Source organism: Lolium rigidum, chromosome 4 (assembly GCF_022539505.1).
Source record: "Lolium rigidum isolate FL_2022 chromosome 4, APGP_CSIRO_Lrig_0.1, whole genome shotgun sequence".
Lineage (NCBI taxonomy): Eukaryota > Viridiplantae > Streptophyta > Magnoliopsida > Poales > Poaceae > Lolium > Lolium rigidum.
The window spans coordinates 48,850,746-48,875,183 of NC_061511.1; the positions used below are offsets into that span (position 1 = coordinate 48,850,746).

The 24,438-nt window shown below is 43.0% G+C and overlaps 2 protein-coding genes across 2 annotated transcripts; both read left to right on the top strand.

The window, feature by feature from the left end:
• Positions 1–4,632: 4,632 nt before the first annotated feature.
• On the top strand, positions 4,633–5,136 carry LOC124706807 (pathogenesis-related protein 1-like). The gene has a single exon (XM_047238476.1). The coding sequence runs from the start codon at positions 4,633–4,635 to the stop codon at positions 5,134–5,136; it is 504 nt and encodes a 167-aa protein (XP_047094432.1).
• A 5,271-nt stretch (positions 5,137–10,407) lies between these two features.
• Positions 10,408–10,911, top strand: LOC124705808 (pathogenesis-related protein PRB1-3-like). The gene has a single exon (XM_047237497.1). It carries the CDS (start codon positions 10,408–10,410, stop codon positions 10,909–10,911), a length of 504 nt encoding a protein of 167 aa, XP_047093453.1.
• The last annotated feature ends 13,527 nt before the right edge of the window (positions 10,912–24,438 follow it).

Below are 24,438 nucleotides of genomic sequence, written 5' to 3' on the forward strand. Positions count from 1 at the left end.
AAGGATTTTTCACAGAGAAAATACGCCTTACCTTATAGCCCGGACATTATCTTAACCGGTGTTGAATTATGATCTGAAAACTGCTTCCTGATCTTTGTTTGTAGCTTCATGGCCTATTTTTGAGTGGCTGCGAGAGAATTTTGAAGGCATCTGGGCGATTTGAATAATGATCACCTAGGTAAACATGGAAATTAAATTACAAAATGACTAAGGCTTTGAAAAAAAGAAAATTACACTTGTATGTATATAGTAAATTGGGTCTAGATACATTTAAATTTAGATAAATTTGAGACATTGTTTTATGGATGGAAGAAGTATTAAATATGAAATTACCCATAGAAGAAAATCGTGCACCTCCGGTTGAGAGTTTAACAGGAAGCTAAGGTCACCATCTACGCCGGTAAAACAATTCTTCCCTTCAAAACAAAAAAGGCATCATACCTTAGGATTGGAAAAAATGAAGACGGCTAGTAGCATTTATCCAGCTACTTGCGGTGATTCATTGAAGCGCACGCCCAACTCTTGATCTTACTGCACCCATGATGAAACCTCACAATGGCCATCGTGTCCTCCTCAGCAATTCCAGTGGTTGGAACACCTACACGGATGTCAAGAGTTAATTAAGTAACCTGTGTAGTATATGTCTTTTAATGACAGATCCAAGTTTGGTCATAGACTGAGTTTTCATTCACTTACACCTGAATTTTTTCTAAGCCTTAGACGGCTAAGCTTAGGGCGTCTATATATGATTCCAAAGGATTTTTCACAGAGAAAATACGCCATACCTTATAGCCCGGACGTTATCTTAACCGGTGTTGAATTATGATCTGAAAACTGCTTCCTGATCTTTGTTTGTAGCTTCATGGCCTATTTTTGAGTGGCTGCGAGAGAATTTTGAAGGCATCTGGGCAATTTGAATAATGATCACCTAGGTAAACATGGAAATTAAATTACAAAATGACTAAGGCTTTGAAAAAAAAGAAAATTACACTCGAGTATAATAAATTAAAAATTATGTTTTTACCTATGTGTAACTTTTTAATAAGAGATCCAATACTTTTGGCAACATCATGGTCCTCTTCTTTACCACGCTTCCAAAAATGAAAACTACCTCTAGGCGATGAAAGAAATATTAAAAAAAAAACATGGTAAAGAAGATGACTGTGATATAAATGTACATATAAGCACCTACATGAAAGTTTCCAAGGCAATTACATTCCAAAATGAGTCACGCTTCCAAAAATGAAAATTAACTCTAGGATGAAAGAAATATTAAAAAAACATGGTAAAAAAGAGGATCATGATATACATGTACAGATAAGCATGAATGAAATTTGACTCAAACTTGCATACCAAATTATCAATAGCATAGCAAACGAAGTAGAAGATGGCGACTATTTAGTGATTTTGATAATAATAGAAACTTAAAATGGACCACCAAAATCATTCGTATCAATGTAACGCTGGGTCTAGGGAAACACCTAGTTCCAAAGAGATACAGAATCTAAAAAGGAGTCAGAGATTACAAAGTTCAGAAATATGAACATTACGTTGCCTTCTTTTATTGCGCCTCACCGTTGGGTCATGCATATATAATAGAGTTCTATATTGCAATGTGAAGAAACATACCGTCGCATTCAAAGGAAATCTCACCTGGTATTACCTGGCTTGGGGATGTAAGCATGTTTAAATTCAATGGACCCATCCATCTTGCATGGATGCATGGCCGCATGTTATATTCTGGCTGCGTGCATTAAATTAGCATCACCAGTGGAGCATATTTGTATTCACTAAGCGCGTTTCACAAAATTAATAGATCCAACAGTATTGCATAGCAGTACCAAAAGTGATCGATCAAGCCGGCCTGCGGCTGGTCGGCCATCAACCACATGCCCATGGGCGTGGATTGGCGCAACATTAGACACAATTCCTCCGTCCATCCACCATCTCAATCCCATCTACATGCAAGGAGAGCAAAACAAAAGGAAACAAAATCGATCTAACAGAGGCTAGGGAAAGATCAATCACACCATAAACGGAATAAAAAACAATAGCCAAGAGAAGGAGAGCCGACGGACGGCGACGGGATATACCTTCCAATCGAATCAAATCACTGAGACGAATCTGGATTCCAGGCATGTAGACCGGTAGTCTATTGGCCTAACCGCTCGGCAAGGAAACAAACTGTGGCCAGATGTACCTTCAATCGGAGGAATCCATGATGCATCTATGCCTGCACCAGATAGAGATAGAGGAAGGACATGAGACTGGGACCATGGAGACGTGCAGGTAGCGATGCAATGGCATGCTGATCTTCGAAGATGTCTACGCTAGGGCATTAAAGAATATGCTTTTTTTTTAATCGAGGATGCGCTGAAGACTACACATTGTGGAGAAAAAAAAAGGAAAAAGGTAACGGTGAGAGACATGTATAATGGCAATGGTGGGTAATTTTTTAACTTAAATCTAATCTAATGGCTAGAAATTTTTTTGTCTATCATTAAATGGCCAGATGTTTCTGATTTTTGTGGGATTTTCTAGTGATTTCTCTATTTTCTGGTGAGCCCGTAATTTACTTTTAATATATAATAGATGTTAAGCTTCGTCCTACTGATGGTGATCCTCTTCCTGATCCCACCCGTTTTCGCCATCTTGTTGGGAGTCTTGTTTATCTTGTTGTCACTCGTCCTGATATTTCTTATCCTGTTCATATTTTGAGTCAGTTTGTCTCAGCTCCTACCACTGTTCACTATAGTCATCTCCTCCGTGTTCTTCGTTACCTTCGTGGCACGATCACTCGTCGCCTTTTCTTTCCCCGTTCCAGCTCTCTCCAGCTCCAGTGCTATTCGGATGCTACGTGGGCGAGTGATCCTACGGATCGTCGTTCACTTTCTGCTTACTGTGTGTTTCTTGGTGGTTCGCTTGTTTCTTGGAAGACGAAGAAACAGGTCGCAGTTTCCCGTTCGAGTGTTAAGGCTGAGTTGCGGGCTATCGCTTTGTTGATTGCTGAGGTGACTTGGTTACGGTGGTTGCTTGCAGATTTTGAGGTCTCTGTTATGACACCCACTCCACTTTTGTCTGACAGTACAGGTGCTATCAGTATTGCACGTGATCCGGTCAAGCATGAGCTGACCAAGCATATTGGTGTTGATGCTTTTTACACACGTGCTCAGGTACATGATGATGTTGTTGCGGTCCATTATGTGCCTTCAGATTTGGAGTTGGCAGATTTCTTTACGAAGGCACAGACTCGAGCGCAGAATGATTTCTTACTCTCCAAACTCAGTGTTATGGATCCACCATGAGTTTGAGGGGGTGTTAGATGTATATATCTGTATATTGTAGTTTCTCCCTATGTTAGGGGGCTTTCTGCATATGTGCACCTGTACATGTACTATATATTGTGGCCTTTGGCCCCTGATAATACAACAAGCATATTTCCCTAACAAATGCCACCTGATACATTGTTGTACAAGTTGTAACCAGTTGAACACTTACAGTTGAATTAGTACACTAATTAAACTACAGTGACACACGGTAAACCGGCAGAGTAATCTGCTTGGTAAGCTAATTCGTCTCAACTTGCTAGTAAATACATTTTTTCGCAGTGTGCACAACTCCACGGCACATATTGGATTTAGTAGGACACACGTATTGATATGTACATCCAGCGTATTCATATGTACATGCAGCGTTGAAGCATCCTTTTTTTTTGTTTGGTACTAGCCAGTAAGCTGAAGAGAAGACTCGTCTTTTAAAATTGAGGGATTTGAGAAAAGGCGATCGTCTTTTTCATTTTCTTCTAGCGATCCAATGATCGACGAGTGTGTGATGATCTGCGATCTATTGGTGTCCATCAACTCATCAAAACGAACGTATCGCTATTGATTTGTTGGTGCAAACAAAACAAGCCGCAAATGTTATTGTTGAGGGATTTGAGGAAAGGCAATAGGAATTCTGCGCAGGCAGGGACCAGCGGGCCAGGTTTGGTTGCTGCGAAGGCGGATCATGCAACACCGCTTAGGTTTTCTTTTGACTTTTCCCCGCACCGACGGAGAGTTGATCACAATTGGCACGGGGCGAAGTTTAAGGCAAGCCTAGTCTTTTTCTTCTTACAATTGTTTATGGTCAGATGGGCAGGCCAGCCTCTGTCATGAAATATTGATGATGCCATTTGAGAAATTCTTGTGGAAATAGCAAGTAATTGAACGCTTTTAAAATTATCATTACATATGATAAATCGGTAAATTGAGCTGCTTTCCCCAAAGCTAATTTTCATCTTGCCAATGAAAGCATATAGTATATTTCTTTTCACGGTGTGCACAATTCCGCGGTGCATGTTGGATTTTTGTGACTATGTCTCTGGTTACTTCTTCCTTACGATGAGGTTCCTAATTACTTATTGGGTTGAAGTTTTGGACTATTGGATTTTGCCTAGTATGTTGAGATATTCTTTTTTCTATTTGACTCAAGTATAATGACTCGAAGTTTAGATTCTTGTAGAAGCTACCCGTCAAGCTAGCTTGTGCACGTACTAGTATAAAGACACAACTCACCTGGCAACCTATCTCATCACCTCACACAGACATACACATACTTATTTCCTTAAGTTTGTAACAAGTCATGGCCCAGATGCCGTACTCACCGAAGCAGCTAGCTGCAGTGCTGCTCTTAGCTCTCGCATCCGTCATGATTGTCACCGCCCAGGACACGGTGCAGGAAATCCTGGACGCCCACAACATGGTGCGCGCCAACGTCGGCGTGCCACCGGTGGTGTGGGATGTTACAGTGGCAACGTACGCGGATGCGTTCGCGACGAAACGCATCGCCGACTGCCTTCCTGAATTTTCTCCAGTGGGCCACCCATACGGAGAGAACGTCTTCGTGGGCACCGGTTCCGAATGGAATATGTTGGATGCCGTGAATTGGTGGGTGGCGCAGAAGCAGTACTACGACCACGCCACAAACACCTGCTCCGCGCCTTCCGGTCAGTCGTGTGATGCATACAAACAGGTGGTGTGGAGGGACACAAAGGCCATAGGCTGCCAAGGTGTCACATGTGATGGCAACGCTGGCGTGTATATCATATGCGACTACAGCCCGCCGGGTAACGTGGTGGGGCAGACTCCATATTAGGCTACATACATAGCATGCATGTGCTACACATGCATGTACGCTAGTGGTGTGCCGCACAAATAAATACTAAGGGACACTCCTGCTGATCGGCTAACCGTGAATTCACTAAATTCTCGGTCAACTGGTGACATGTTCAGCGGGTTGAATCCCTCGTCCCTTTCACTCTTCTATGGTTTTGGAATTTGATTGTTTTTTGTATTTTCCCTATAACTTGTGGCTTGGTTTGTACTTGTTTGTATTTCAACTTGTTATTGTGATTGGATCTGAGATTGGACAAGGATGGATTTCTAACTTAGTTGGCATGGAGGAAACCCAACAAAAAGGTAGATCGATATAACAGCTGTAAGAGTACATTACTAACTTGTCTTATGAACAAAACAAAAAATAACTAAAATCAAATATTAAACCAAATTCATCTTCTTCCCCAAGTACAATATAGGCTCTTCCCCTCTCTCTTCTTCTGCCGACTCTACCTGATCTTCGAGCTCAGGGTGATAACATTTATGCCTCGTGATGACAACATCCCACTTGAGCTATTGTTATATAATTAGCAAAATTTTGAAAAAAAAATACATTTTTACAGTGTGCACAATCAAACCTACGCACGTATCCATATGTGTGCACCCTTGTTTTTCTTTGGTCCCTGCCGAGCCCATCCATGATACTAGGGAAGACTCATCAGAACAAATCGTCTTTTTAAATTTGAGAAAAGACGATCGTCTCAACCTTTCAATAAATACACTATTTTTCCTACCATTTCAACCATTTCACAAAAAATGTTCGATTTTTAAACTACATCTCCTGTTATATTTTCACAAAGATGAGGTCTCCAGTTTCTGCTAGGGTGGAACTTTTCAACTGTTGGAATTTGCTTAGTAGGTATGTCTAGATAATATTTTTTTTCAAGTTGAATCAAGTATAATAGCTCCAAGCCTAGTCATTTGAGCCATTATTGTACAACAAGCAAACAGTTAAAAAAGTGCTCGCTCTTGAATCGGTGCACTGAACTACCATGACATACGATGAATCGGCAGAGTAATCTGCTAGGTAAGCTAATTTGTTTCAACCTACCAATAAATACACTGTTTTTCCTACCATTTACACAACTCCACCAAATATGTTAAAGAATTTAACTACGTCTCCGGTTAGATTTTCCCAACAATGAGGTCTCCAAGTGATCGGATTTTTGAACTACGTCCAGAAAATATTTGTTTCCAAGTTGAATCAAGTATCATAAGTCTAAGCATAGCTACCTAGAAGATAACAGGACCTGGCTAAGCAAGCAACGCAGGAAGCTTATATTTTATATTGCTTTTTTTCCTGCGCCGAACAGTTTAACTTAATTGGCAGAAGACAAGTTTAAAGGAAGTCAAGTCATCTGTAGTGTAAAGTGCAACTTTTAGCTTTTCTTTTTCTTCTTACACACGGTAATCATATGACATTTTCATGATGCCTCGTGATGACATTTTGATGATGCCACCTGAGACATTGTTGTACAAGTTGTAACCAATGGAATGCTCATAGTTGAATTAGCTCAGTACTTAAACTACCGTGACACACGGCAAAATCGGCAGAGTAATAATTTGGGTAAGCTAATTCGTCTCAACTTGCTATTAAATACAGTTTTTCGCAGCTTGCACAACTCCACAGCACATATTGGATTTAGTAGGACCTGGCTAAGCAAGCCACGGAGGCAGCAGACACATCTGCTTGTTTTTTGTTTGGTACTAGCCAGTAAATTGAAGAGAAGACTCATAAAAAATAAACGTCCTTTGCAAATTGAAGGATTTGAGAAAAGGCGGCCATCTTTTTTCATTTTCTTCTAGCAATCCAGTGATCGACGAGTGCGTGATGATCTGCGATCTATTGGTGCCCATCAACTCATCAAAATGAACGTACAGCTAATGATTTGTTTGTGCAAACAAAACAAGCCGTAAATGTTCTTCTTGAGGGATTTGATCAGGAAAGGCAATAGGAATTCTGTGCGAGTAGGGACCAGCGGGCCGGGTTTGGTTGCTGGGAAGGCGGATCATCCAATCCCGCTTAGATTTTCTTTTTTACTTTTCCCTGCACCGACGGACAGTTGACCGCAATTGGCACGAGGCAATGTTTAAGGCAAGCCTAATCTTTTTCTTCTTGAGAAAAGACAATCGTCTCAACCTGTCAATAAATACACTATTTTTCCTACCATTTCAACAATTCCACCAAAAATGTTGGATTTTTTTAACTATGTCTCCTGTTATATTTTCTCAAAGATGAGGTCTCCAGTTTCTGCTAGGGTGGAACTTATCAATTGTTGGAATTCGTCTAGTAGGTATGTCTAGATAATATATTTTTTCAAGCTGAATCAAGTATAATAACTCCAAGCCTAGTCATTTGAGCCATTATTGTACAACTAGCAAACAGTTGAAAAAAATACCCGCTGTTGAATCGGTGGAATGAACTACCATGACATACTATGAATCGGCAGAGTAATCTGCTTGGTAAGCTAATTTGTGTCAACCTGCCAATAAATACACTATTTTTTCTACAATTTGCACAACTCCACGAAATATGTTAGATTTTTTTAACTACGTCTCCGGTTACATTTTCCCAATGATGAGGTCCCCACCAGTTAGTGATCATATTTTTTAACTACGTGCAGATAATAATTTTTCCTAGTTGAGTCAACTATAATAAGTTTAAGCATAGCTACAGAGAAGATAACATGACCTGGCTAAGCAAGCAAGTAGGAATTACACACACATATTCATATGTACATGCATGCATGCAGCGACCGAGCCCGCCCATGATACGAGCGAAGACTCATCAGAACGAAACGTATTTTTCAAATTGAGTGATTTGAGAAAATCCAATAGTTTCTTTTCATTTTATTCTAAGGATCCAGTGATCGACGAATGCATGCGAAACTGCGATAGGAAGTCTGAACGTTCACGAATCACAGAATAGGCTGTTTTCATAGGAAAGAACAAATACTATCAATTACTTAGCAAGGTGGGATCGACTAAGGCTAGCCATAGTGCTAGTATCATAAGGAGTATCATGCATGCCACCTTGGTAAAAATCTGATGTGGCACTATAATTAATGAAGAGAGATATGCTAGTGTTATCATAATATGATACTGTATCATAGCATGTGAAACTAGATAATTTAATGTCAAACACATCCTATACACACAATTGCATTGAGATTCTACAAATAATTAAATATCATGAAATTATGATACTACTAGATGATACTAACCACTATAAGGTAGTACAATAGACTAGTATCATATGGATGATACCACTATATGATATATGATACTTTGCCCTATGGCCAGCCTAATCACACGGTCTGTTGTGCTTCTCTTGCGGTGGAAAACCAAAAGGCAGCTATCTGTGTCCAATATTTTATTCCTCACGTCGTAGGTACCAATGGGGTTTATCGTCAGCTGGACAGGCTAATGCCTCGTCATGAAATTTTGAGGATGCCATTTGAGCCATTCTTATACAAGTAGCAATAGTTGAATGGTTAACAAATGGAGCCGCTGAATAAGTGTACTAAACTATCATTATACATGATCTGGGCTGTCCGACATGCTGTTTCTCATCCTGCTAATAAAAGCATACATTTTTTTCGGCATTTGCAAAATTCCACAACACATGTTAGACTTTTGTAACTACGTCTCGGGTTACTTTTTCCTAACAATGAGGTCCCAAATTTAGTTATTGGGTTGAATTTCTGGACTAGTGGATTTTTTCCAGTACGTCGAGATATTCTTTTTTCTATTTGACTCAAGTATAACCACTCCAAGCTTGAGACATTTGGAAGATGCCTCGTGATGACATTTTGATGATGCGGCTTAGATTTTATTTTTCCCTTTTCCTGCGCCGACAGTTTAACTTAGTTGGCACAAGACAACTTTAAGGGAAGCCAAGTCATGTATAGTGTAAAGTAGAACTTGTAACTTGTCTTTTTCTTCTTACACTTCTTTACACGGTAATTGCACTTTGATGATGCCTCGTGATGACATTTTGATGATGCCTCACTTGAGACATTGTGGTACAAGTTGGAACTCTCTGAATGCTCACCGTTGAATTAATGCACTAATTAAACTACCGTGACACACAGTAAATCGGCAGATAATCTCATGGGTAAGCTAATTCATCTCAACATGCCAATAAATAGATTTTTTTCCACAGTTTGCACAACTCCACGGCACATATTGGATTTAGTAGGACCTGGCTAAGCAAGTCACGGAGGCAGCACACACACGTATTCATATGTACGTGCAGCATTGAAGCATCCTTGCTTTTGTTTGGTACTAGCCAGTAAACCGAAGAGAAGACTCATAAAAAACAAACGTCTTTTTCAACTTGAGGGATATGAGAAAAGGCGATAATCTTTTTCATTTTCTTCTAGCGATCCAGTGATCGACGAGTGCGTGATGATCTGCAATCTATTGGAACCCAGCAACTCATCAAAACGAACTTATTGCTAATGATTTGTTTGTGCAAACAAAAAAAGCCGCAGATGTTCTTGTTGAGGGATTTGAGGAAAGGTAGTAGGCTGACTTTAACCAAATCCTATCAATTAATTAGCAAGGGTGGAGATTAATGACACGGTCTATTATGCTTCCCTTGGAACCAGCGGGGTTTGCTTCCAGCGCAGGTGGATCATCTAACCCCACTTAGATTTTCTTTTGCTTTATAGTGCATCGAACGACAGTTGACCTCAATTGGGACGAGGCAAAGTTTAAGGCACACCTAGTCTTTTTCTTCTTACACTTGTTTATGATCAGCTGGGCAGGCCAGCCTTGGTCAATAAAATTGTGATGATGCCATTTGAGCAATTCTTGTGGAAGTAGCAAATAGTTGAATGCTTGTACTAAATTATCATTACATATGATGATTGTCAGACTAATCTGCTTTCTTGGGAACTAATTCCCATCTTTCCAATAAAAAATGTATATTTCTTTTTCTCAGTGTTTCCACAATGCATGTTGGATTTTGTAACTACGTCTCAGGTTACTTTTTCCTAACGATGAGGTCCCTGATTACTTATTGCGTTGAACTTCTAAACTATTGGATTTTGTCTAGTATGTTGAGATGTTCTTTTCTCTAATTGACTCAAGTATAATGACTTCAAGCTTAGCGTCTTATAGAAGCTACCCATCGAGCTACCTTGTGCACTAGTATAAATAGATAACTCACCGTTGCAGCCCTTCTCATCACCACACACACATACACATACTTATTTTCTTGAGTTTGTAGGAAGTCATGGCTGAGATGAAGTACTCACCGAAGCAGCTAGTTGCAGTGCTGCTCTTAGCTCTCGCGTCCGCCATGATCGTCACCGCCCAGAACACAGTGCAGGATATGCTGGACGCCCACAACACGGTCCGCGCCAGCGTCGGCGTGCCACCAGTGGTGTGGGATGAAACGGTGGCGACATACGCGGATGCGTTCGCGGAGAAACGCCGCGCCGACTGCCTTTATGAATTCTCTCCATTGGGACGCCCATACGGAGAGAACGTCTTCGTGGGCACTGGTTCCGAATGGAATTATGTGGACGCCCTGAACTGGTGGGTTGCGGAGAAGCAGTACTACGACCACGCCACCAACACCTGCTCTGCGCCTTCCGGTCAGTCGTGCGATGCATACAAGCAGGTGGTGTGGAGGGACACAACAGCCATAGGCTGCCAAGGGCTCGTCTGCGATGGCAACGCTGGCGTGTATGTCATATGCGACTACAGCCCGCCGGGCAACGTGGTGGGGCAGACTCCATATTAGACAATGCACAAGGCATGCATGTGGTTAACCATGCATGTACTTGCGCTAGCAGCGTGTTGCATAAATAAATAACTAAGGGACACTGATAGGGTTCGGCAGACCAGGAATTCACATAATTCTTAGTCGAATGATGGCACCCATAGTTTGTGTTTGTGTGGTCCGAATCCCTCCTCCCTTTCACGCAAGCTTTGATTGTGTTTGTATTTTCCTATAACATGTAACTGGGTTTGTATTTTAAGCTTGTTATCGTGATTGTTTTTGTTTGTATTTAAGTTGAAAGAGTACATCACTAACTTGGCTTATACGTTTATGATCGGTACAAAACAAAACAAAAAGAGCAAAAATCATATAGCAAACTAGACGCCCCTTCTATCCCAGGTAGAATGTAGGCTCTTCCAATATCTGTCTTCTTCCTCCATCTCTCCCCGACCTAGACCTCTGATGGTACGAAATAAATAATAGGGATATGTGTAGAACGACAGAGAGGAAGAGAGATTGATAGAATATGATGGATGTATTATTGAGCCTCATGGCGAGTATATATAGTGGTACAAAACTTGGAGGCTAAGATATCTCTCCTAGAGATAAGGTAGGAGACGGATTGAAAATCCTAAACTACCAAATACATGCACACGGAATATATCTCTAACATCCCATGCAGTCTTAGCGGTATCCGTCGTGAATAACTAGAGCATCGTTGACGGTCATACTGGAGAGAAACCGAGGTAGAACCAGTGGGCTGACATCCCCCTACAGTAGCAGCGGGAGCGTCGTGGTCGGTGTCGCGGCGCGGATGCTTTGACTGTAGAAGAAGCTGATGAGTGCTCATGCGAGGTGGTAGCCGTCCTTGTGCCGATGTCGAGGGAGGCGAGAGCACAGGGCAGTGCCGAGGTCGAGGTAGCCGTGCGAGGAGATGCCATGATCGATGTCGTGGTCAGGGATGCTGTAACATCCCAAATTTTAAAACAAATAAGAAAATGAATTTTCCTTTTTCCAAATTTTGGAGTCAACAAAAACTTTAATTAAAGTAATTTATGTGCATAGTGCTCATACCTAAATGTTGTGATCCTTGCCATGATTGTTTGTTTGTGGTATTGAACATGCTTCAAAACCCTAAACCCTACCCTTTTCAAAACCCAAGAGGAACAAATAAGAAGAAAACAAAATATTAGGGTGAGGCATATGTGAGCAAATGGCCATACTTCCAATATTGGCCTATGTCATATCTACTTTACCCAAATGGCTTTTGACCTTTAACAAACTTAACCAAATACTAAAGGAACCCAAAAGAACACAATTTGGATCAAAGAGAAACCAAAATAAAAGAAAAAGAAAATAAAAATAGTATCACATATGAGGCTATGACCATATTTGCAAATCTTTAATCTAGGCCATTTTACTTTGTGCCAATGGTTTGGAAACATAACTAAACACTAAATAGCACCTTTTGGATCAAGGAAACACAAATCAAATCAAAAGAAATAGCAAAATTCACTCACATATGATAATGGTCAATTTTGACATTTACATCAGGGTACCCACTTTGAGCCTCTGTATTAAGAGGTTTCTAAACCAAACTCTCCCAACTCTTTGCACCTCATCCAAGACCTCATCAAGTTGAACACTTTTGATGTTGACCACTTTGACTAGTTCTTTTTCTATTGCTTAATTTAATCAAGCCAAGATGCAACATCCAATCAGATTCAAGATCATATCCCATTTGGATTTTTCCAAATCAACACCATTTGCCCACCACCACCACCAACATTTGCCAAATAATATTTGAATCACTTCCACCAAAAAGTTTGGCAAAATTCAAAATTAAAATTGTTGCGGCCATTGTGTCGAACACTTGGTGGGCACAAACCTGCCAACCCTAGACACTCTAATACCCAGCATATTTTAGACTAAACCCTCACCTCTCTGGTCAACAACAACTCACTCTTGCACCCAGTGAACTTTGCTAAGCGCCAGAGACAAAGATATGGCATGATCTCATCAAGGACAAGACCATGCCGTGGTGGTCATGCCCCTCTCCATGCCATCCTCTCCACCTCTCACCTCAGCCATGCATCAGCATATCCTCGCGCTTCTCCACACTCTGCTGAGCAAGCTAGACATCATCCCTGGCCGAGGAGAGCATGACCTGACCCAGAACATGACATGCCCAGATGCGCCTAGACACGCCAGGACACGCCCAGACTATTGGAGATATGCCCAAGAAACAATAATAAAGTGGTTATTATATATCTTTGTGTTTATGATAAATGTTTATATACCATGCTATAATTTTATTAACCGAAACATTGATACATGTGTGTTATGTAAACAACAAGGAGTCCCTAGTAAGCCCCTTGTATAACTAGCTTGTTGATTAATAGATGATCATAGTTTCATGATCATGAACATTGGATGTTATTAATAACAAGGTTATGTCATTATGTGATTGATGTAATGGACACACCCAATTAAGCGTAGCATAAGATCACGTCATTAAGTTCATTTGCTATAAGCTTTCGATACATAGTTACCTAGTCCTTCGACCATGAGATAATGTAAATCACTTATGCCGGAAGGGTACTTTGATTACATCAAACGCCACTGCGTAAATGGGTGGTTATAAAGGTGGGATTAGGTATTCGGAAAGTATGAGTTGAGGCATATGGATCAACAGTGAAATTTGTCCATCCCAATGACGGATAGATATACTCTGGGCCCTCTCGGTGGAATGTCGTCTAATTAGCTTGCAAGCATATGAATGGTTCATAAGAGATGACATACCACGGTATGAGTAAAGAGTACTTGTCGGAGATGAGGTTGAACAAGGTATAGAGATACCGATGATCAAACCTCGGACAAGTAAAATATCGCGTGACAAAGGGAATCGGTATCGTATGTAAATGGTTCATTCGATCACTAAGTATGTGGGAGCCATTATGGATCTCCAGATCCCGCTATTGGTTATTGGTCGGAGAGAAGTCTCAACCATGTCTGCATAGTTCGCGAACCGTAGGGTGACACACTGAAGGTTTGATGTCGTTTAAGTAGATATGGAATTTGGAATGGAGTTCGAAGTTTTGTTCGGAGTCTCGGATGAGATCTAGGACATCACGAGGAGGTCCGGAATGGTCCGGAGAATAAGATTCATATATAGGAAGTCATTTTCTAAGTTTGGAAATGATCCGGTGCATTTATGGAAGGTTCTAGAAGGTTCTAGAAAAGTCCAGAAGAAATCAACATGGAAGGTGGAGTCCCAGGTGGACTCCACCTAGCATGGCCGGCCAACCCTAAGGGGAGGAGTCCCAAGTGGACTCCACCATGGTGGCCGGCCACCCCCCCAAGGAAAGGTGGGAGTCCCACCTTGAGTAGGAGTCCCATCTTGAGTAGGTTTCGTCCTTATGGCAAGTTTTGGTTTCGGGTCTTATTCGAAGACTTGTAGTCTAACTCTTGGGGGTTTCCACCTATAAAAAGAGGGGCAAGGGGAGGGGGCCGGCCACTAAAGCCACCACCTTGGCCGCACCCCTTGAGGCCGGCGCCCAAGCCCCCCTCTCCCCAAACCCCAGCCTCTCATCCTCCACATAATACTCCCGCAGCGCATAGGCGAAGCCCTGCCGGAGTTCTCCATCACCACCGCCACCACGCCGTCGTGCTGCCGGGATTCCGAGGAGGATCTACTACTTCTTCTGCCCGCTGGAACGGGGAGAAGGACGTCATCATTGATGCGCGTAGATGTACACGTCCGTTGGGAACCCCAAGAGGAAGGTATGATGCGCACAGTGGCAAGTTTCCCTCAGTAAGAAACCAAGGTTTAATCGGACCAGTAGGAGTCAAGAAGCACGTTGAAGGTTGATGGTGGCGAAATGTGATGCGGCGCAACACCGGGGATTCCGGCGCCAACGTGGAACCTGCACAACACAACCAAAGTACTTTGCCCCAACGAAACGAGTGAGGTTGTCAATCTCACCGGCTTGCTGTAACAAAGGATTAACCGTATTGTGTGGAAGATGATTGTTTGCAAGAAAACGGTAAACAAGTATTGCGGTAGATTGTATGCGATGTAAAGAATAGGACCGGGGTCCACAGTTCACTAGAGGTGTCTCTCCCATAAGATAAAAGCATGTTGGGTGAACAAATTACAGTCGGGCAATTGACAAATAGAAAAGGGCATAACAATGCATATACATGATATGATAAATATAGTGAGATTTAATCCGGGCATTACGACAAAGTACATAGACCGCCATCCAACTGCATCTATGCCTAAAAAGTCCACCTTTAGGTTATCATCCGAACCCCTTTCAGTATTAAGTTGCAAAGCAACAGACAATTGCATTAAGTATGGTGCGTAATGTAATCGACAACTACATCCTTAGACATAGAATCAATGTTTTATCCCTAGTGGCAACAGCACATCACAACCTTAGAACTTTCCGTCATCTGTCCCGGTATCAATGAAGGCATGAACCCACTATCGAGCATAAATACTCCCTCTTGGAGTTAAGAGTAAAAACTTGGCCAGAGCCTCTACTAATAACGGAGAGCATGCAAGATCATAAACAACACATAAACAATAGATTGATAATCACCATAACATAGCATTCTCTATTCATCGGATCCCGACAAACACAACATATAGAATTACAGATAGATGATCTTGATCATGTTAGGCAGCTCACAAGATCCAACAATGAAGCACATGAGGAGAAGACGACCATCTAGCTACTGCTATGGACCCATAGTCCAGGGGTGAACTACTCACTCATCACTCCGGAGGCGATCATGGCGATGAAGAGTCCTCCGGGAGATGAATCCCCTCTCCGGCGAGGGTGCGGAGAGCGATCTCCTGAATCCCCCGAGATGGGATTCGCGGCGGCGGCGTCTCAGTATGGTTTTCCGTATCGTGGCTCTCGGTACTGGGGGTTTCGCGACGGAGGCTTTAAGTAGGCGGAAGGGCAAGTCAGGGGGCCACACGAGGGCCCCACATGACAGGGCCGCGCGGCCAAGCCCTAGGCCGCGCCGCCCTGTTGTGGCGGCGCCTCGTGGCCCCACTTCCTTTACTCTTCGGTCTTCTGGAAGCTTCGTGCAAAAATAGGACCCTGGGCGTTGATTTCGTCCAATTCCGAGAATATTTCGTTACTAGGATTTACGAAACCAAAAACAGCGAGAAAACGACAGCGGCTCTTCGGCATCTTGTTAATAGGTTAGTTCCGGAAAATGCGTAAATACGACATATAATGTGCATAAAACATGTAGATATCATCAATAATGTAGCATGGAACATAAGAAATTATCGATACGTTGGAGACGTATCGGCATCCCCAAGCTTAGTTACGCTCGTCCCGAAGCGGGTAAAACGATAACAAAGATAATTTACTGAAGTGACATGCCATCATAATCTTGATCATACTATTTGTAAACATATGTAATGAATGCAGCGATCAAAACAATGGTAATGACATGAGTAAACAACTGAATCATATGACAAAGACTTTTCATGAATAGTACTTCAAGACAAGCATAAATAAGTCTTGTATAAGAGTTAACTCATAAAGCAATAAATCAAAGTAAAGGTATTGAAGCAACACAAAGGAAGACTAAGTTTCAGCGGTTGCTTTCAACTTATAACATGTATATCTCATGGATATTGTCAACATAGAGTAATATAACAAGTGCAATATGCAAGTATGTAGGAATCAATGCACAGTTCACACAAGTGTTTGCTTCTTAAGGTGGAGAGAGATAGGTAAAGCTGACTCAACATAAAAGTAAAAGAAAGGTCCTTCAAAGAGGAAAGCATCGATTGCTTGTATTTGTGCTAGAGCTTTTATTTTGAAAACATGAAACAATTTTGTCAACGGTAGTAATAAAGCATATGAGTTATGTAAATTATATCTTACAAGTTGCAAGCCTCATGCATAGTATACTAATAGTGCCCGCACCTTGTCCTATTTAGCTTGGACTACCGGATCATCACAATGCACATGTTTCAACCAAGTGTCACAAAGGGGTACCTCCATGCCGCCTGTACAAAGGTCTAAGGAGAAAGCTCGCATTTTGGATTTCTCGCTTTTGATTATTCTCAACTTAGACAACCATACGGGACAACATGGACAACGAGATAATGGACTCCTCTTTAATGCATAAGCATGTAACAATAATTATTATTCTCATATGAGATTGAGGATATATGTCCAAACTGAAACTTCCACCATGATTCATGGCTTTAGTTAGCGGCCCAATGTTCTTCTCTAACAATATGCATGCTGGGTGAACAAATTACAGGCGGGCAATTGACAAATAAAGATTCAATACATATCATGATGATCACTATGAGATTTAATCAGGGCATTACGACAAAGAACATAGACCGCCATCCAGCATGTATCTATGCCTAAATAGTCCACCTTTAGGTTAGCATCCGCACCCCTTCCAGTATTAAGTTCCAAACAACAGACAATTGCATTAAGTATGGTGCGTAATGTAATCAACACAAATATCCTTAGACAAATCATTGATGTTTTATCCCTAGTAGCAACAGACATCCATAACCTTAGAACTTTACTCGTCATCGTCCCGAATTCAATGGAGGCATGAACCCGCTATCGAGCATAAATACTCCCTCTTGGAGTTACAAGTATCAATTTGGCCAGAGCCTCTACTAGCAACGGAGAGCATGCAAGAACATAAACAACACATATATGATAGATTTATAATCAACTTGACATAATATTCTATATTCATCGGATCCCACCAAACACAACATGTAGCATTACAAATAGATGATCTTGATCATGTTAGGCAGCTCACAAGATCTAAACATGATAGCAGAAGAGAAGAAGACAACCAACTAGCTACTGCTATGGACCCATAGTCCAAGGATGAACTACTCACGCATCAATCCGGAGGCGGGCATGATGATGTAGAGCCCTCCGGTGATGATTCCCCTCTCCGGCAGGGTGCCGGAGGCGATCTCCTGAATCCCCCGAGATGGGATTGGCGGCGGCGGCGTCTCTGGAAGTATTTCCGTATCGTGGCTCTCGGTAATAGGTTTTTCGCGACGGAGGGTATAAGTAGGTGGAAGGGCAGCGTTGGAGGGGGCTCGAGGGGCCCACCCCACAGGCCGGCGCGGGCCCCACCCTGGCCGCGCGGCCCTGTGGTGTGTGCGCCTCGTCGCCCCACCTCGTATGCTCTTCGGTCTTCTGGAAGCTTTGTGGAAAAATAAGACCCTGGGCGTTGATTTCGTCCAATTCCGAGAATATTTCCTTTGTAGGATTTCTGAAACCAAAAACAGCAAGACAAAGCAATCGGCGCTTCGGCATCTTGTTAATAGGTTAGTGTCGGAAAATGCATAATAATGATGTAAAGTATGTATAAAACATGTGAGTATTGTCATAAAAGTAGCATGGAACATAATAAATTATAGATACGTTGGAGACGTATCAAGCATCCCCAAGCTTAGTTCCTACTCGCCCTCGAGTAGGTAAACGATAACAACAATAATTTCTGAAGTGACATGCTACCAACATAATCTTGATCAACATTATTGTAAAGCATATGAGATGAATGGAGTGATTCAAAGCAATAGATTGCTATCAAAGAGATAATGACTAAACAACTGAATTATATATCAAAACTTTTCATGAATAGTACTTCAAGACAAGTATCAAAAAGACTTGCATAAGAGCCAACTCATAAAGCAATAGATTCAAAGTAGAAGGCATTGAAGCAACACAAAGGATGATTAAGTTTCAGCAATTGCTTTCAACTTGTAACATGTATATCTCATGGATAATTGTCAACATAGAGTAATATAACAAGTGCAATAAGTAAACATGTAAAAATCAATGAACACAGTTGACACAAGTGTTTGCTTCTAAGATAGAAAGAAGTAGGTAAACTGACTCAACATAAAGTAAAAGAATGGCCCATCGCGAGAGGAAGCATGGATTACTATTTTTGTGCTAGAGCTTTTATTTTGAAAACATAGAAACAATTTTCACAACGGTAGTAATAATTCATATGTGTTATGCATAATACTTCCTACAAGTTGCAAGCCTCATGCATAGAATACCAATAGTGCCCGCACCTTGTCCTAATTAGCTTGGATTTACATGGATTATCATGGCATAACATATGCTTCAACCAAGTGTCACAAAGGGGTACCTCTATGCCGCCTGTACAAAGGTCCAAGGAGATAAATCGCATTTGATTTCTCGTTTTTAATAGATCTCAACTTAGGACATCCATACCGGGACAACATAGAAAACGGATAATGGACTCCTCTTTAATGCATCAGCATTCAACAACAAACAATATTCTCATAAGAGATTGAGGATGAATGTCCAAACTGAAAACTTCCACCATGATACATGGCTTTGGTTAGCGGCCCAATGTTCTTCTCTAACATATGCATACTGAAACCATTTGATCATGATATTACTTCAGACAAGACGAACATGCATAGCAACTCACATGATATTCAACAAAGGTGTAAAAAGTTGATGGCGTCCCCAGAAACATGATTACCGCTCAACAAGCAACTTATAAGAACTAAAACACATAGCTACATATTCATCACCACAATAGTTTTTAAGCTATTTTCCCATGAGCTATATATTGAAAAGACAAAGGAATGAAATTTTAAAGGTAGCACTCAAGTAATTTACTTTGGAATGGCAGAAAAATACCACATAGTAAGTAGATATGGTGGACACAAATGGCATGGGTTTTGGCTCAAGGTGTTTGGATGCACGAGAAGCATTTCCTCTCACTACAAGGCTTTGGGCTAGCAAGGTTGTTTGAAGCAAACACAAGTATGAACAGGTACAGACAAAACTTACACAAGAACATATTGCAAGCATTATAAGACTCTACACTTGTCTTCCTTGTTGTTCAAACACTTTTACCGGAAAATATCTAGACCTTAGAGAGACCAATCATGCAAACCAAATTTCAACAAGCTCTACGGTAGTTCTCCACTAATAGATTAAACTACATGATGCAAGAGCTTAAACATGATCTATGAGAGCTCAAAACAATTGCCAAGTATCAAGTTATTCATAACCATATGAAGCATTTTCTGATTCCAACCAAATAGCAATCAACGAAGCAATTTTCAGCCTTCGCCATGAACATTAAAGCATAACTAAGAACACAAGTATTCAAATGAAAAAGCGGAGCGTAATATCTCCAATACAAGGATGGTGGGATCCAACTTTATTCAAACCAAAACAAAAACAAAAGCAAACAGACGCTCCAAGTAAAGTACGTAAGATGTGACGGAATAAAAATATAGTTTCACTAGAAGTGACCTGATAAGTTATTGATGAAGAAGGGGATGCCTTGGGCATCCCCAAGCTTAGATGCTTGAGTCTTCTTGAAATATGCAGGGATGAACCACGGGGGCATCCCCAAGATTAGACTTTTCACTCTTCTTTATCATATTGTATCATCCTCTTCTCTTGACCCTTGAAAACTTCCTCCACACCAAACTTAAAGCAAACTCATTAGAGGGTTAGTGAATAATCTAAAATTCACATATTAAGAGGTGACATAATCATTCTTAACACTTATGGACATTGCACAAAGCTACTGAAAGTTAATGGAACAAAGAAATCCATACAACATAGCAAAAGAGGCAATGCGAAATAAAAGGCAGAATCCGTCAAAACAGAACAGGTCCCTAAAGACGAATTTTCCGGAGGCACTTAACTTGGTCATACGGAAAAACGCAAAACTAATGAAAGTTGCGTACATATCTGAGGATCACGCACGTAAATTGGCAGATTTTTTTTTATTTTTCTACAGAGAGATCTACGCAAATTCGTGACAGACAGCAATTCTGTTTCTGCGCATGTTGACGTCAGAAACCCACCGGCGGGCAATGACTGGTCAACACCGTAGAGCCGGGAATAACTAGGGCTGCGGCTGGCCCCAGTCCCTCAGAGCGACGGCCCGCAAAGCCTCCTGGTCGCGCGCCGATGCAAATTGCAAGGGCGTGCCACCCGACCTATACCCGGTCGGGAAGGTGTGGGTGATGCCTCGCTTAGTTTCTCGCAGGGCACACACGTACACGTTAAATACGAGCCTCGATCGGCTCTCAGGTTATCCCGTGAATCGGCTCATGGAGCCGATCCACCCATGATTCGTCCAAGGTGGCCGAATATATGGTGGTCCTGCTGATCAAGATAAAGCATATGAGATCCACGACGATTTGGGGTTTTCACCGCATAATCGGATCATCCTACTCACGATTGGGCCTCGCTCTCACGCACGGTGATCGTAAGCCAGCCCTAGACAAGGCCTAAAAACCAACACTAGGTTGATCCTCGGAACATCCTGTCTAGGGGCAGCAAACTACACCCTGCATGCCGCTGGATCCTCCAACCCTTTGTAAGGCCTAACTATTGCAGATATTAAACTAATCCTTGATGAATCGAGGAGCAATCGTAACGGATCAGATCTACTAAATAATGATCAAGCGGGTGCCGCCCCTGCACCCATGATGAGGTACAAGGACGGCTAGATGCGCAAGGGTTGCACTACGACAAGCATATGATACTAAGAACAATGCTAACCCTAACACATCTATGATAACTACGTTGCTCGCCATCAAAAAGGCTTCGATACGAGCAACGCATGAACAACGTGGGCAGGCTCGTGCTGCCTAGATCGCGAGATGCGATCTAGGCAGCATGGTGCTTACCGGAGAAACCCTTGAGACGAAGGGGTTGGCGATGCGCCGAGATTGGTTTGTGGTGAACGTTGGTTGTTGTTTATTCCATAAACCCTAGATACATATTTATAGTCCAGGGGACTTTCTAATGTGGGCGTGCACCAAACCATGCACGAGATAAATTCTAACTTCTACGTAACCTACTATAAAGATACACGGGCTAACTAGCCCAAACTTGGTAAACAAGGCCGATTCACATATTTCTTCTATATGTATATCTTCAAATCCGTCTTGATCGCGGCCCACCTCTGACTTGGTCAAATTCTGGTGATAACACATGCCCCCCTGGTTTTGGAAATGACATTTCCAAAATCATTACGCTTCTCCTTCGCATTAGCACTCAAAAAACCCTCCTGCGCCACCATGTCTTCTTCCTCCTCTGCCTCATCGGATCTTTCCACCCAGTCCTCTTCGTCTCGCGAGCCGACGCCGGAGCACAACCCGGCGGAGGTTCATGCGGCCAACATCCGCCGCGCCATTGCGGCCGGGGAGGAGTCGGATCATGACTTCTCCATCCGGTCCGAGGACGACCAGTCCTCGACGGACGGGGAGAGCGACCTCCGCTTCCTCGCCAACGGGGAATCGGAGGAGGAGAGCGATGACGATCGCTTCTCCTGGGGTGACTTCACCTCCTCCGAGGGGGTGAAGGAGGAGGAAGAGGAGGAGGACGACGACAGCTCCTCCGACGAGCCGCCGGCCAAGCGGTTCTGCCCTTGGCCGGGCAATCTTAGCGACTTCGACAGCGACGAGGATGACGCTGACGATGAAGATGAAGACAACGAGGGCCCGGTCGGCGGCCATTGGAGCGACGACGAGCCCGCCGGGAGCAGCGCCGACGGCAGCGACGAAGGCGACGACGAGGGCAGTGATGGTCCGTAGATAGGACCTCTAGAATAGGGCCAATAGTAGTAGATGGGGCAATGTATCCCCTCGTATTTCCTTTTGAGAGCAATTAGCTCTTTATGTAAGAAATCTTGCTTATTAGTGAAAAACTTTTCCCCAATTTGATTCTGCCGATTTCTTCTAAGTCTAACTGAGCCGATTCGTCCTCTTTGCCAATGCGTAATGAGCCGATAGCACCGCATCGGTCCTTTGAAATTCGCCCTTCCCTTCTTCAACTGATGATTTTCTAAATCTGGTCAGACACTGTAGGATCCTTAGGAAAACCTTTGAACTTTTCCAACCAAACCCGATAATCCTCTTCAGTACTCATCATTTGTGAAGAAAGTTGCAATGAAGGATCAGCCGACGGTATTCCAATCGGCTCTTTAAACAGAGTGAAACAGAGTATCCACCAGGCCTGCTGCCCCCCGAGCCTTGCTCGAGGCGAGAATGTCAGCGAGGATGTGTAAAAACCGATCCCCTTTCTTCCTCAGACAGTCGATAACCATCTGAACTAGTCCCAAAGATTGGAAACCCTCTACAAAAAGGTTGAGGAACCCAGATCGGCTCGAAGCAGCTGAGGAAATGTCCATTGTTTTAGTCCCTCGAAGCAACAGAAGGCACCACCGCTGGCCTGAATTTGGTGGAGACTCGGTAATCATCGCATAAGTCCACTAGAGTCGATGGCTGCGCATCGGCTACTTCTCAATTCTAAAGTCGATGCCCTTGCATCGGCTGTGAAAATTTTTAAAATTTTTTTAGGCCGATTTGTGTATCGGCCCCCATACTTGATAGTATATCCTCGTGTTTTATCCATCTGGGTGCCCCCCGAGCCGATTCTGTCAAGAGAGTTGATGGTATCGGCTCTTCAGGTAGTCCCTGTTGGGTCAAACGCTGATCCCAGGTAGAATAGATGGTGAGGATAATTTCGGCCGATTGCTGGAATCGGCCTCCACATTGCTTGCTCGGTGAAGGTCTTGTAATGTCCCTTCATAAATTTTTGGAGGGCCGATCGCAAGGATCAGCCTCGCCACCTTTGCTTATTGACGTAGTCTTGCTACTCGTCCATGTCGGTGGATAAAACCAGCCCAATCTCCGATTTTATCACGTTGGAGCGCTTGCTGATGTCCACCTTGGGTGCAACGTGTGATCGTGGAGGTCTACACTCCGCCGGACGAACGAGCACCATGTTCGTGCCAGCCGATGTTTCATCATCGGCCTTCCTTTGCTTGGGGCGCCATTCTTTTCTTTGCGGCAGCCCCTCTTCATCCAGGGTCCTCTGGACTTTTGCAGCCAAATCAGGTCGTGCCTTCCTCGGCGTATGCAAGTATAACCTTTCGGCTTCCTCCGCACCGCGTAATCGCCGAACCCCGCGCTTTGTGAATGGCCGAGACCATCGTGGCACCATCTTGGACGGTGACACCTGTCTTCTTCGTCTTTCCCCTCGTCTTCCGAATCCTCGAGATCTTCCAACAGAGGGGTCTCAGCACGTCTGTTTTGTGGTGGGAGAGGCCCTAAGCGCTCGAACACGTACACGTTGGCTGCCTCCTTCTTTTTCCGGTTGCATTCTCGGGCGCTTGCCGATTGTTGGTAATCGGCTCATTCCCGAATCCCAGCAAGAGATCCGAAGAAGGGGCAGTCCCAATGTCCGCCCGTGTCGTCTTGCTCCCTTACGTGGCGCTCCCGTCGCTCCTCATCGTGATTATGCCGACGATGCCTTCTCGTCGTTTCTCGGCCGTACGATCTCTTCCATCATCGTCGCCGTGTCGCCGGTGTTGGTCATACCGACTCACATACTTGTTGAGGAGGTGATCGGAGAGGGGTCGTTGATATCTTATGTTCTTCACTTCTCCTCTCGTGACGTAGCGCTTGCCATCTTGACGGAGCCGATCGCATGGAGCGGCCTCCTC

Excerpts from the sequence above, each read along its gene's own strand:
- LOC124705808 (XM_047237497.1), top strand. The coding sequence starts at position 10,408 with ATGAAGTACTCACCGAAGCAGCTAGTTGCAGTGCTGCTCTTAGCTCTC.
- LOC124706807 (XM_047238476.1), top strand. The coding sequence starts at position 4,633 with ATGCCGTACTCACCGAAGCAGCTAGCTGCAGTGCTGCTCTTAGCTCTC.